We start from the raw sequence: 15854 nt of genomic DNA, 5'->3' as shown, positions 1-15854 counted from the left end.
AGTAGAGCAACGAAACTTGGTACAGTTATTAGTCTTTTTCTACATAGGAACTACCCAGAGTTACGCATTTCTCCCATTGTTTGATGCAGCTCTGGAGACCGTTTTTGTAGAAGACCCCAGCTTGGTCCTCCAACCACGATGTGACTTCAGAAATCAAGGCTGCATCATCTGGGAAACGCTTTCCTTTAAAAAAACAACTTCATTGTTGGGAAGAGGTGAAAATCAGAGGGTGCAAGGTCAGGAGAGTAGGGGGGATGGGGGAGGAGTTCATAGCCGCACGCCTGTGTTTCTGATCTGGCGACACGCGAGTTGTGGACCGGAGCGTTGTCCTGCAGGAGGAGGATGCCTTTGCTGATCTTGCCCCGCCTCTTGATTTTGATAGCTTCTCTTAATTTCCTCAAAAGTGAAGCATAATAGGCTCCTGTAATTGTGGTACCTTTTGCCAGGAAATCTGTCATCACTACTCCGTCCTGGTCCCAGAAGACTGTGAGCATGACCTTGCTAGCAGAGGGCTGCACCCTTGCCTTCTTTGGAGGAGATGAGTCACGGTGCTTCCACTGCATTGACTGGGTTTTGGTCTCTGGATCATAGTGATGAACCCAAGTTTCATCCTGTGTAATCAGTCTTTTGAAAAATGTTGACTCATCTTCTTGGCACCTCTCCAAATTCATCCTCGAGCACTCGACGCGTTCTTGCTTCTGGAAAGGTGTGAGCAACCTGGGAATCCATCTGGCAGACACCTTTTGCATATGCAAATGGTCATGAATGATAGTTTCCACAGACCCGGTACTAATCTTGACGGACAGATGCCTCATCAATGGCAGAAGAGGGGCGACCAGATCTGGGAGCTGTTTCCACAGAGTTCCGACCATGTTTGAATTCACGATGCCAGCGTTTTACAAGGTCATATGATGGGGCATCATCACCATAAGTTACTTTCATTTCATCAAAAGTCTCCGTGGCGTGCATCCTTTCAAATACAAAGACCGGATCACTGCTCGACACTCAAAGGCTCCATTTCACACTTGACTCAGTTCAAACACCTGTAAATCAGAAACCCCAATTAGTTCAGAGTTGTAATTTGTCACTTAATTTATAGAGATAAAAATAATTGCTCATGCAAAATTTCAGCTGGATCAAACAACTGCAAGTGGGTCAGAGGTATTACTTATTGAACGCCCCTCGTATTTTTCAATGATTCCTTCATTATATGTTGAATTATAAACTTTCTGTAACATGTTCTCTATTTTGATTGGCTCTCATTCGTTGAGCAGTATGTTGCCTTTTGTTGTTGCACTGATTTTCATTTTGATCTAGTTGTTCATGTCCTCTGCCTCACAGCATACCTTCTAGCATTTGCCGGCTCTTCATTTTCATTTTGGCATCTGTGAGCTACTGTTGCTGGCTCCAATTCATTTAACCACCCCTTCTGATCAGCAATTTATCCTAAAACAGGGCAAGTTACTTCTCCCATAAACATAACGGACATCTGATGTCTTGTGCTTGCTACAACTGACCAATAGATTTTGAAAGGAACTGACTCATTAAGGACCTGCTTTCTGAATATTTAAATGAATTCTGCTGCTAAAATCCTATCTTGAGTTGTTTTCAGTTGCTCTGATATAAGTTTTTTAAATAGGGCTGCTGGCAATCTGGACATTAATTCTATGCATTACTCCTTTAGCCAACTAATTACCTACCATTAAACAGTTGTATATAGGATCTTATCTATTTTCATTAGCTTCAGTCTTGTCCCATACATTGCTTTACTAACAAGACAAAGTTCTTGCAACAAATATCGCTCACCTTCAAGTTACCCTGACTAAATAATGTATAATACCTGTACACTCTCGGAAAATGCTTAGATTCTAAGTTCTCTAGCTAGAGTTGGTGCAAGGTCTGGTGAATATGGTGGATGACAGAGTATTTCCTAGTTCAGTTCCTATAACTTGAGTAGCGGTCTTTGTGCAACATGTGGTTGACCATTGTCTTGCAAGAGAATTGGTCTGTCTCTGTTGACCAAGCTCAGTTGTTTAATTACAAGTTCACTTACCATTTCATCCAACTGATTGATGTAGACATCCACTGTAATTGACTTACCAGGTCTCACGAAGCTGTAGTGGATGACACCAGCACTGGACCACCAAACACCATTAGCTTTTTTTTTGGTGAATATTCTTTTTGGGATTGTGTTTAGCACTTCATCTCTATCCAACCACCATGCAGAATGCTTACTGTTGTTGAAAAGAATCCATTTTTCATCACATAACAATAGTTTGCTTTTATGCCATGACAGCAAGCTTCAAGACAATGTGTCATTTGATGCTAGCTCAGTTGGTGTGGTACCCACTTGTCCAGCTTCTTTACCTTGCCAATCTGTTTCAGATGGTCCAATACAGTTGGAATCAAAACATCAAACCCTGTTGCTAACTCACGTGTAGTTTGAGATGTATCCACTTCCAACTTATCATTATCCACTTTGGTCTTAGGTCTACAACAAGGCTGGTTTTCAAGACCGAAACTTCTCAAACCATCGGCGTACAGTGTGCTCATTTGCCACATCTTCACCAAACACCTCATTGATGTTTCGAGCGGTATTAGCATGGGTGCTTTTTATGTAGCACCAGCACCCACGAGCCTGCAAGATTAGGACTGCTCAACTGAAAAGGGATGCTGGGGCCATGCCCGTATGCAAAAGACAACCATGATTTTACTTGGCTTGACATGTCTTCTCAAGCACAGCAAACTCTGTGAGGCCTAACATCTGACATCTGAAGATACTTTCTCATGTTTTCCCGGGCCTACGATTTCCACGCATTCCCTCCATAATTAAAGATCAGGACTTCTTGATGCAGCTGCTGTCCTCATCCATACACATTACATGACCATACTAGCACAGTCTTCCCTTTTGGACACTACTTCTGATGTCTCATGTACCCAGTTTTTCTCTTAAATCTATTATACTCTGTCGTATATGCATACTGACACTACCCATCCAGCAGAGCGTACCGACTTCATTTCTTTTAATCATTCACATGTCCTCAATAGTCACAGCCTATATCTCACTGCCAGGTAGCATAACTTCGTATACAGGCATCATACAATCTGCTTTTCACTCTGGAGGTGAGGTGCTTCGTTACTAAGAGAGGTAGTAGCTCTCTGAACTTTGCCCAGCCTGTTCTTATTCTAGCAGCTATGTTTTCAGAACAACCTCCACCACTTAGACTTTTTTTTTCTTGTACATTCCTGGTATTTAATGTACCTGCATATCTGCCACATGTAGAGAGGTCATTCTCTGTTGATCTTCCAGTGATACCACTGCACCTCTTATGTGTTCATTCCTTGTACTTACTAAACTGTATGGAGTTTCTACCAACACCTTTTCTACACACTGAGCAGGGCCATTTCCCTGAAGGGACTTGTGATTTGTTTGTTTTTCTACTTACTAGGACTTTGGTCTTTGCTAAATTAATTCTAAGACCCTTTGATTTCAGTCTGTGCTTCCATAGCTGAAATTTCTTCTCTAATTCTGATAGTGATTCAGCAATAAGAACAAGGTCATCAGCACAGAGGAGCTCTCAAGGGCAGTCAGCCTTAAATTTCTGTTATAGACTGATAAACAAGAGGGGACTGAGAACTGAATCCTTGGTGAACTCTCACTAAATTCCTTACTATACTCATTGGTGACATTGACCTTACTGACAGCATCCCTGTACATGGCTAGCTCTCAACTTTCCCTATTTTCTGCATTGCCCACCAGAGCAGAGGATCCAGTCAAAGGCTTTCTCCATGTCAACAAAAACTGAGTACAGAGGTTTATTTTTGGCCAATTGCTTCCCCTACAGTTGCCTCACCGGGAAGTTAGCATCGGTGGTGCATCTCCCTGGCACAAATCCAAACTGCATCTCATCTAGGCTAACTCTCTACCTAATCAACTGTACTATGACCCTTTCTGTAACTTTCAGTACTTGGTCCAGCAATTTAGTTAGTTAGTTAATTTGGCTCAAAAGCAAATAGCAAGGCCATGTAGGGGGACATGGAGTTAAGTACAGGGTGGTGTTCATGTAAAGAGTTCAGGCCACTTGAGGTTAAGGGAGGCTTTGAACAAAGCAGTCGTCGGCATCTTCACCATCTCGTCTGGCTTCTGTATTTCTGCTTTACCTTTGTAGCAGTTGACTATAATGCTGCTACACCAGTTGTTGGGTATGACTCCCTTGTGAACAACCTGATTAACTATACTGATGACTAGATCATAACCTACACTGCCATATATTTTAAGCATCTCAGTGGTAATTCCTGAAGGGCCAAAGATTTTCCATTTTCATATCCTTAATTAAATTTATCCATTAAGTTAATGTTGATTTGGAAAGCCAGTCCCTCTGTTTGGTCCAGGTCAGGCAGGCTCTCCATCCATGAATTCTCTATATTCAGCAACCTTTCATAGTGGCACACTTCAAGCTTCCTTCTTTGCAAAATCACTAACTGCAAGTGAGCCATCCATATGAACACACACCTTTTTCCTACATCACAATTTTCTCTGACACACTGTCCTGCAATCCAAAACACCTCAAGCCACAGAACATTGATAAACTTCTACCCTGGCTAAGTATGCCTATCTACTAGCTACCTGATGTAGTTCACTGATGGCCTTGTCAACAACACTGTTCCACCATCACATCACCCTAGGTTTGGTTGGGACTTTGCACTAGCCACAGATTCCATCTGTAACACTCAGCATGCTGTTCCATAGGGACACCCAGTTGCCCTCTATGTTACATGTCTGTAGTTCCTCCTCGTTAAATTTCTCAATTAAATGCCCCAAAATCTCTGATCATTTAAAAGAGCCTTAAGCTTCCAAATCCTTCATTTCCAGTCTGGTCTGCTTCTTTGAATCCTTCTAGCCTGAAGTCACTAGTGATTAATCTATGCTGGAGGATGCACACTTCACCAGAGAAAGTTTTTGCATTTATGAGCAACCATGTATCTCGCTTTATGGTGAGAATGTAATCAACCTGGCTAGCATGGTCACTTGATTGATGCTATCAGGTAACTGGCTGGTTTCCTGAAGTTGATGTTTCAGACCATTAGGTTATTTGCATCACAGAACTCCAGTAAACTTGTTCCTTCCTCATTTCAAGAACCAATTCCATGACCCCCATGTACACTATAGAAGATACCCATGTTCTGCCCAACACGTTCACTGAAATCACCAGCCCTGAAGATGAGGTCATTATCATTTGTCTTTGAGGTAGCCTGCAAAAGAATATCATAAGAACGGTCACTTTTTTCATTTGGCAGACCCACTTGTGGGGCATAGGCAGAATTGTTGCTGTACTACTCTTCAAAACTAGTTTAAGCTTAAATACTCTATCATACATTCTTACTACCTCAATCACCTTATCCACCCACTTTCTCTGCTAGAAGTATGCCCACACACCTACTCTGTCACTGTTACCTTCCCAGAAGATTTTATACTTATGTTTCTTGCCTGTGGAGAACCTGGCTGAAGCTCCCCTCCACCTTACTTCTTGAATGCAACAAACACACATCAACATGCCTCCAGTCAAGCATCTGAACAATCTCTCCAGACCTACCTTTCAATATGCCTACAATGACTGTACCAACTGAGAATGGAAGGGACATTGGAGGAAATATGGAGAGGGGGGATAGCATTCAGTATCTGAAAAGAAGGTTTCAATGAGCATTTGCCAACAGACATATTGTATCAGTTCTCCCCGTATTAATCTACCATCATTCATTCATGTTACAATTACTGCATCTATTCGAAGTGAGTACTATATAAGCATTACTGATATAAACATAAATAGATAGATAAGTAAAAATAGCAAATGGAGATGCAGAAAGGAAGAGGTTTGCTGATGTTCTACAGCAGGCCTGGCTAACTCAAATTATATTGCATGCTACTTTAATCACAAAAAGTTTTTTGAGGGCCGCTTGTATACTGACAGAATTGAAAGCATTTTGCTTTCTCATGCTATTATTACAATAATGAATAAATGAATGATTGTTGATTCAACATGAAATATTATCACTGGAAAAACAGTAGTATCTTTTTTACTTTTTATTACAATCTTTAATTTTTGATAAAATTTTAAAAAGGTTTGCTTAAATAAACTCATTTCAAGAAAGTATCAAGTGGGCCGCAAGATAAGTCTGCAGGTCACATGCAGCCCTCAGGTTGGCCAGCCCTGTTCTACAGCATGAATACCAGAGGAAAGACACACAAGGTGTATTGCATTGCAAGACAAAGTGTCGAAGAAGATGGAGAGATTAAGGGAGAAAAATGTGTATGGATTTATCATGGGGTTATAGTATATTGCACTTGATTCTGAAAAGGAAGGGGAAAGCAAATGCCATTATGAAAGGCTACTAAATGTGGAGAATGCCTGGAAGAAATAGAGCCTTCCAAATGTGAACCCAACACAGAGACCAGCAATTCTAGTTTACAGCAGTTTGATGGATAAAGCAATTAAAGATATGAAAACAGAGAAAGTCCTGATCCATCAGCAATTATAGCTGAGGAGCTTAAAATATTTGGCAGAGTGGGATATACCCAAGTCACCTTATCATCAATCGGGTTGTATAGGAATGTCTTATAGAATATTAGTTAAAGAAGTATCAAATTGCTGGACCATGTCACGAGTGTTACAGAAAGAGGTTCTAATTGGAAAGAGAATTAGACTAGATGAAATGCAGTTTGGTTCTGTGCCAGGGAGAATTACTACTGTTGTCTTTGTAGCAAGGCAATTTCAGAAGTATTTACTGTACTTGGCTTTCACTAACCTGGAGAAAGCCTTTGACAGTCTCTCACGCCTTGATCTGTAGTCATGGCAAAAGCTAGCAGATAAATGAATGGCAAGAGCTGTCCCAGCAATGTATAGAGATGTAGTCAGTAGGATGAAAGTTAGTAATAAGAGCAGCAAAAAATTTGAAATGCAGGTAAGAGTTCACCAAGGCTTGGCTCTCAATCTCCTCCCATTTATCAAAGACATCCAGGAATAACTGAGGACCAGTTGTCCATAACCGAGTCTGCAGTAGAATTAGAAAAGAAATTTGAGGTGTGGAAGCAAAACCTGGAATCAAAGGCCTTTACAGTTAGCTTGACAAAGACCAAAGTCTTACAAAGCAGGAAAACAGCACTGTTCGATATGTAGAAAAGGTGTAAGTAGAAAAATTCCATACTGTGTACCCAGTACCAAAGTTTAGACACAAGAGGTGCAATAGAATTACAAGATGATTAACACAGAAAGACTTTGTGGCTTATGCATAGGAGTAATAAACACCAAGAACTCCCCTGAATGCCCAAGAAGACCCATTGACATAGTAAACAGTTTCTGTTACTTAGATGACTTATAGTTGCTAGGATATGAATTGGCTGAAGAAAGTTCAGAGGTATAATGTCTGTTAGTAACAAAAGGCCCTACAGAGTGAAAAGCTGATGAGATGCTTGTGTATGAACAATGGTACATGGTAGTGAAATGGTAGGCTATGAATGCAGAGGATATGCAAAGACTAGAAATAAATGAAGCAAGTACACTCTGCTGGATGACCAATGTCAGTGAGAATGTATGACAAAGTGCAAATGTATTGACAAAAAAATTAGTTGTAAGAGAAATTGGGTGTAGTGTGCAAGAGAGAAGATTGTGCTGATATAGCCATTTGATGTATCTGGAACTTGTTGAGGTGAAGCTCAAGAAGACAAGAAATGAAATAAAGACCAACCTCAGGTTGTTGAGCCTCATGTAAGAGATGACAAAGGCCAAGTTGGTTGACAATTCACCATGCTTGAGAAGACACATCAAGCTCAGCAAAAATTAAGATCTAAAAGCATATCACTGTCTATGCTCCCTACCAAATCTGTACATGTCAAGCCTTCTCCACAACTCATCTTCATAACACCCATCCCTCAATCACCTTTTTAACACTGGCACTATTTGCCCAGCTGTTGTAATTATGAGAGTAGAAGTGCACATAGTCAATCCCCATATTTGTGCTACTAGTCAGCTTGCTTCTTGGAACCATTTCTCTTGTCATTCATCCTGCACACTTGACATCCCTTACCACTTTATTACCAAATGCCCTTTTTCTCAGAACAACTATTCATGTGTCATTAGCAGCATCCCCTATTTTGTTTTGTCATTCGTTATATCCATCTTTTAAGTGCCTCTTTGCATCTCCTTTCCCTCACACTTCACATGATCTATTTCCCATCTATCTCTAGGTTTTATTATATTGTTGCTCTCTACCTTTCCACCTTTTTATGTATTGCTACCTACTACCTCCTTCTTCCTGACTCCTAATTTCCTTTAACTTCCCCAAACTGAGTCACCATTGGCCATGCCTCCACCAATGTTTGTCACTCACCTTTATCCCCATCTCTAACCATTTGTTACTCTCCGTTCACATTCTCACCAACCGACCCAGTCATCCTCAATTCTCTGCTTATCCACTTTCCTGTACCTTGAAGGTACACCCTAAAACCTCATTTCTTTACTCCCTTTATTGGTGGTGTAGCCATGTATCTCCTCCACTGCAAGACATCTGTTCCTGTCCCTCTATCATACTTTAGCCTTTCAAATCTTGACACAAACCCACTCCCTCAGTTATGCACCCTACAATGTCATTGGGTTGTGTCTTACAAGTTACTTGGTGACATTACTACTGCCAGTGGCATGAAAAAAATCCAGCACATCTTGTAAAGTGGTTAGTGTTAAGAAGGGTATCCAGTCATAGAAACCATACCAAAGAAAACATTGGAACTCAATGCAATCTTCATGTTCATCAGAACCTGTTGACCTGCCAAACCCATGCCAGCACAGAAGACAAATGTTGAATAACGATGATAAAATCTTGTAAAATGTAAGATAAAGAATGAAAAATATTACGTTGGAGAATTGAACTTCTTCCTATAGTTTTATTCACATAGAAAAGAGAATGAATGTATTAATTAATGTCTTGTATTAATTAGTGGGCTATGCTGCTCAATAAAATGCTTTGCAATCCTTCATAAATTATGAAGAAATTTACAATTTGTGATAAAATTTGATGTGCAGGCCAGGGAAAAGAAGATTGTTGCATAATGTAAAAGAAAAAAACAATCTTCCATTTTCTATTAATCACCATTTTAACATACTCTTTACCATGCTTGCATGACTCAGACAGAATCTGTCAAGGCAGATTTTCTATGACTAAATGCCCCTTCTTGTTACCAACACTCACCTGTTTCCAAGTAAGGTAATATTTTCCCACAGCTAGACATGTTTTTCATGGAAAGCTAGAAACAAACAACATTACTTGTACAGTGATGCTACTCATTTACAACCATCAAATGATGCCTAGACAAGGGTAAACACAAATTCATATATCCCACTCACTTTATTTCTTATACACCCCTTCCTCCCAATTCACTTCCACTCCAATGTCATTTTACTTTCCCCTCTACCAACATGATTAGATCTGAAACATATTGCAGCAGCTAATTCAGAGCACAATTACTCACTACATTTCATTTGCATTTAGCATCATTGACTGTCACTCACTCCCATTCTATTTGTCATTTTAGTTTCCCTCTACTAGCATGACCAAATTGTGAAACATTGCATTTTATATGTGAGATATACAATGGGCTTCTTTTAGTTTCCATCTAAATATTCACTATCAAAGTGTTGGGTAGCCCAAAACTATAGGTAGAAGATGCTCAAGGTGCTGTGCAGTAGAACTGAACTCAAGACCATATGGTTGGGAAGCAAGCTTTACAACCACACTTGTATACATAAATTTATTACGACTACCAAATATGCTGAAATAAGACCTAAATTTTACAATTCTTAATGTCAACACCCGGAAAAGGATATACCAACTATGAAACACATCTCATTGTATTTTGGAGACCTTAAAAGAAAGGATAATGCGAATATTTTAACAGCAGTTGATGAAAACTCACCACTACCTATTCGTTTTTTCCTTGAGCTGATATCTTTTCTCAAACACATGCTTGACATCTCAAAAAACTATCCTTTAGCTGTCCACAGTGATAGAGGAACACAAGTCATAAAGTATGAAATTTTATAAAACAAGAAATTGTATAATGCATACAAACTAACCCTTACACCCTAGAGGAAACAAGTAATCAAATAGTATGGAAGTCAATATTTTAGCTTCAAAGTCAGAGAATCTACAAGACTTTCATTGGGAAGATATTCTTTTTGGAACTACATCCAATTCAGTATCTGCTCTTAACTATTGCCAATGACACTCCTTTCGTTTTTAGACACTGTACTTCACATGATGTTTCTTTGCCGTCTTGGTTGGTTTCTCCCAAAACCTTTTCTTATAAAAAAAAAACATGCACAGCATGCAAAAGTGAATCCTTAAGCAGAGGAAAGTGAACTATTGAAATATATAACAAGTTTGCTTTGTGTGGAAAGTAAAGAACTTGTAAAGATGGTCTCACTTCAGGACTTGTGATGATGTTGAATGTCTCCAGGTGAAACATTTAATATTGCAAATTTGGACTTAACATTTTTTTTTCTATTCCAGATCTCAGTAACATTCCTGGCTCTTATTCTTCATTCCATGATAATACTACTTCTCAAGACAAAGACCATTAGAGCAGCAGAGACACTGAGATTATCTCATTGAACTCTGCAATGCTTATCACTCCTACTGGTAAATTTTATTTTTCAAACAGAACTATCAAACCTGAAAGACTTCATTTGTAATATTTTCATTTCACATTCATTACATTAAATTGTATAAACATAAAATTCAATTCCAGTGAGAATTTTGCTATTGCTACTTTTATAGTTTTTCTTCTGTTGTGATTCTGCATTACTTAGACAATTGTCTAACGTAATGGGCAAGTAACCTCCCTTAAGTCGTAGCATTATTCGTTGAATAAAGTCTTGTTTAGAGATGCCTTGCAACAATCAGGCACTACAATAGTTACTAAATCGATGTAAACATAAAACATATCAGATTGTAATTATTAATCATCCCTAATTTTATTGGCGTAATTAAATAATTTATTTTTAAATTTTCAAAGACAAAAAAGAAAAATTATTTGTAGTCTCAATAAAAATACTGTCAAACCTACTATCAACATGAACTAACAACTCAATATTTTTGAGGTTATTTGTATTTTTATCAATGTATAATTAAAAAAAAGTCTTACAGATATTTATAAATTTTTACAAATAATTCAATTGTGGAATTATCCAATCCATTGAAAAATTAGAAAAAAACAGTAAATTGAAATTGGTACAGTTCCATCAAATATTTTCCTAAAGGAAACTTTTGTTACATGTGCAATGTTCCTTAGCATTTTAGAAGCATTTCTTTTTTTTTTTTTCCCTTGTTCTAGACAGTTTTAAAAAAATAATGTTCTAATATATTTTCAGTCATTTTCACAAGATTTAGATGAAGATTAAAATCTTACTGAAAATTCAAATAATGCAGAGTGGTTGTTTTTTCACACTGAAATATTTTTTGGTTTCAAAGGTAAAATATTCTGAAAATATATGCTGATCTAGCTGAATAATAAGAACAAAAAAGATGTGAAATAAACAACAACACAAACTTACATAACTAACAGCAACTTTGATTTGGAAGAAAATGGAAAATTAATCAACTTCCATAGTTGGATCCGATTCTTCAGGTTTGGGCTTAGAAGATGGGTCAGTTTGGCTCTGTTGCTGTGTTGTTGGTTCATTTGGAACAGAATTCTTTTCTTGACTTTCAGGAGGTGGTGGTTCTTTCTTTGGTTCCGGTTTTGGTTTATTTATAATTGGCATACATGTTGACTCCAAGCTCTGCTGTTGAGAATTGATCTCAGAGCAAGTAACAATAGGGTCTTCGAAAAGGCTTCTTTGGTTCTGCTGATTTTGACTTTTTTCAAACCACTCGCTCTTCTCTTTCAAAGCCTTTGTCACTGTATTCACATCCTGATCACTAATATGACTATATTGTTCATCCTTCTTGGCATACAAATCTAAAAACTTACGTATTTGTTGTAACACACTACCCAGTGATTGGAAGGCAGCCGGCCTCTCTACTGCTTCCTGATATCGTTTACAAATAGGGTTACTGTATTTCTGAAGATGTGCAAGTTTGTCTATGTACACTTGTTTTAACTGATCTTCTCCTTCATCATAAAGCCAATTTTCTACATCATCCAACATTTTACTGAACTCGCTTCGGTGACTTTCTTCAACAAACTGCTCAAATGCACCATATAAACGATCACGCATCTCATAAACATACTCTTCAACGGCATTTTTAGCATCTACACGATCTTTCTCAAGCTTGTCTTGCATTATCATTTGGTTTTCTTTTTCAACGCATGCATGAAGCTGGGTTTTATTAAGTTGTGGAACAATACTTTCAACAGGTAAATCGATCATTTTCACTTTCTTTACTTTCTTATTGGTCTGCTCTTTCTTGTCGCCCGACTGCTTTCCTCCATCATCAGTTTGCATTGCTGATTCAGAAGAGTCTGTTTGTTCAGGATTTTTACTAGTATTAGTTTGAGCTTCCATGTCATCTTCCTCTTCCTTTTTCTCATCTAAATCCATTGGTTCTCCACTAGAATCAGCACTATCCAACTTTTCTACCATTGAAGCAGAAGGAACACTGAATATTCCATGAATATTAATTTTTACATGGACTTTTATTTTCGAACTTTCCCCAGTGGCTTGAGGAGTAACATTCTGGACTTTGAAAGAGCCAATAGTGGGCTGACAAGTAGAAATAGTTTCTTGCTGGGAATAGAAAGCTTCAAGTTGGAAGGATTCTTTCCGATAAAATGTCATCATTTTAGTAAAAGGGAAAACATGAAACTTTGGGAAAACTTCAAGAACGTTATCTTCGCTAGTACCACCTCCTAACCATTTCATTGAAACAGCATACGGTTGACAATCAACGATAGAAAAATCTCTAACCCTGAAAGTTGGCGATAGTATAGCACATTGCAATGCACAACCACGAGCAATCACTTCATCAGCATTCAATGTGGTGCTTGGTTCAACTCCAAATATCTTTTTGATAAGACTTTTTATAGCAGGTATTCTCGTAACACCGCCTACAACTTCCACAGAATGAATATCGTCTAAATGTAATTTTGACAGGGGTAGAATAGAACGCATTGTCTCTTCCGCTCTTTTAAACAAAGGTTGGCACATGTCTTCAAATACTTCCCGTACTAGTTTTCCAGTAACATCCTTATCTTCCATAAAGCATTCAATATTGAGCTGTACGGGTTGCGTAGTGGCACTCATTAGCTTTTTCATTTTCTCACATTCAGACTTAAGACGAATGAGAGGTTTAACTTTGCTGCGAACATCCAGTTTGTAACGTTGTTTGAAATCTTCTATGAAGTATTCAACAAGAACTTGATCAAAATCCCGACCTCCAAGATGAGAGTCAAAAGCCACAGCAAGTACTTTAAGTTTACCTTTGTTAAAAGCAGTCACACATACCTGAAGTGAAGAGTAACCCATGTTGACGAATACAACATTTCTTGATTTTTGTTTTTCATCGGGTAGGTCTTGTTTGTAAATACCATACGCAAGAGATGCTGCAGTAGTATCGTTAAGGAGTCGCAAACAATTGAGGCCGCACATGCCGGTCGCATCAAGTAGGGCACGCCTCTCAGAATCAGTGAAATAACAAGGTACAGATACAACACAGTCAACAACTTTAGCGCTTAACGCTACTTCAGCGGTTTTCTTTAGTTTTGTTAATAACATAGCAGATATTTGTTCTGGTGTAAATGGATAAACATCATTCATGTAACTAACTTCAATAAGAACATTACCTTTATTGTCCGATCGAACAGTATATGGTAAATGTTTTATCTCTTCCTGAGCTTGAGGATCATTGAATTTACGACCAAGTAAACATCGGAAATTAAACAGAGTATTACGGAAATTACTTACAGACTGATTTTTGGATGAATTGCCCATGCATCGAGACTTTTCGTTGAATGAAACATAACTCGGCGTGCATCTATCACTGTATTCGTTGGATATCGTCTCTATGCCACCAGCCCGGGCAACCGATATATAACAGGACTGGCTACCGAAATCTATGCCGACCACAGACATTTTTTTTAAAAGTCACTAGTTTGTAAATGGAATTATAATAGAGGTAATACAGAGAAAACGTACCAAGTGCAAAAACAAATAAAATAAATCCTTTTTACACGATAAAATATCTATCTGAATGCGTCTCCCATGAAGAAACTTCCTTGTGTATTAAAGGAGAAATTTCTAGACGACACGTGAATTTAATAAAGATCTCATCAAACGGAAATAAGGTCAGAGTTATGGTCCTTGGCCACCTACGTCATAGCTGACGCCAACGTGAATGGAGGAAAGTAACAGAAGTACGGAAGGCCTAGAGGGTCTTAAATGAGAAACCCATTTTCTGAATAAATTAGTATGATAGTGCTATAAATATTTTTATCTTAGGGAGAAGGGAAACTATAACTGTTGGGAATATTGAATCATTGAAATTTAGTATATTGTTGACAGACTAGGATAGAGTGGGAGGGGAAGGGAGGATCACAGAATTATAGTTCTCACAACGAAGGATTACAGATAGTTTTTGGTTTAAAAGGGAGTTAAATTCAAGGAGTGGAAACTGCAATCAGAAAGATGAATGTAATAAGTCATTTTGATGGGGCGGCTCTCAATAGTAGATGATACTCGTTGAGAAGTACTGATTATTATAGTAGCATCAGGTGAATTCCAGAAAGGTCATCACTAAATATCATTTATCTATGTAATGTTGTAAGATACAGCATGTAATGATTTCCAGTAGTTTTTTTTTTTTTACTATAAATCCAGTTCTTTTCTAACATGTGAATTAACCACTACATTTTACTACTGATGAACACATTTACCTCTAAGGGTCACATCCCCAAAGTGTGGGGAACCTATTTTTAACACAATGAAATGTAAGACTAAGGAGATTTTTGAAATACTAGAGCAGAAGGATAATAGATGTGTGCTGAGTGCAACCAGACTCCTCTTGAGAAAAGAACAAAGGTATAAATTCTTCTGGGTAGGTAATAGTAATAGTGTAGGCATACTTTTGTTGGAGGAGCATGGCAGTCAGAGTATGTGACAGGCTAGTTAAGCTGAGACTAGGCTCAGAAAATATTGCAGCTGCATTTATCTCAGCATATGCTCCCCAGTCTGAACTAGCAGAAGAATGGAAGGAATGATTTTGCAAGATCTTCTGCAAATTTAGCTCAATGACAAATAACCTACATGATAAGTGACTTCAATAAATATATTGAAGAACACTCTAATGGATTTTATGGTGCACACTTGCACACATGATTGTTTGTGTGTGTGTGAGTGTGTTCTTTTCATTTTGTTGTTGCTGTAGTTATTGCCATCATTATTGTTGACTTGTTCAGTGTCAGATGTTTTCATCTTTCTGGGGAATTCTCTCGCAAATTTTATGACCAGCTTCATCAATAAACTTTTGGAGTTTTTGAGTTATTTATTTCTGCTCTCTGTTCTTTCTTGAAGTTAGCTTTCTTAAACAACTTTTTTCATATTGATTTTTAAACTCTATTTTCTAAACTTGAGTCTACCCACTTTTGGCCATCCCATTATCACCCTCTTTTTCTTTAATGCCATCCTCCACTGGGTCCTTCCACTATCTCCCCAAGGGGCAGTCCTGCCCACTTTGGGATCCTCTGGGTACATAGAGGCTAAAGATTTGATTCTAGAGAAAAGGAGGTAAAAGGCTCTTGGAGTTCTGTAATGCAGTTAACACTAGCTACAGGAAACCAGCTATTCACTTGATCATTTGTCAATATG

General features: G+C 38.2%; 1 protein-coding gene across 1 annotated transcript; it reads right to left on the bottom strand.

The window, feature by feature from the left end:
* Positions 1–10657: 10657 nt before the first annotated feature.
* Positions 10658–14343, bottom strand: LOC115216344 (heat shock 70 kDa protein 4-like). Its single transcript, XM_029785589.2, has one exon. The coding sequence runs from the start codon at positions 14121–14123 to the stop codon at positions 11643–11645; it is 2481 nt and encodes an 826-aa protein (XP_029641449.1). The 5' UTR covers positions 14124–14343; the 3' UTR covers positions 10658–11642.
* Between the last annotated feature and the right edge of the window lie 1511 nt (positions 14344–15854).

The sequence above is a fragment of the Octopus sinensis genome, linkage group LG10 (assembly GCF_006345805.1).
Source record: "Octopus sinensis linkage group LG10, ASM634580v1, whole genome shotgun sequence".
NCBI lineage: Eukaryota > Metazoa > Mollusca > Cephalopoda > Octopoda > Octopodidae > Octopus > Octopus sinensis.
Note: the sequence above shows the minus strand (reverse complement) of the source record. Positions and strands in the feature narration are given on the sequence as shown.

Excerpts from the sequence above, each read along its gene's own strand:
- LOC115216344 (XM_029785589.2), bottom strand. The coding sequence starts at position 14,123 with ATGTCTGTGGTCGGCATAGATTTCGGTAGCCAGTCCTGTTATATATCG.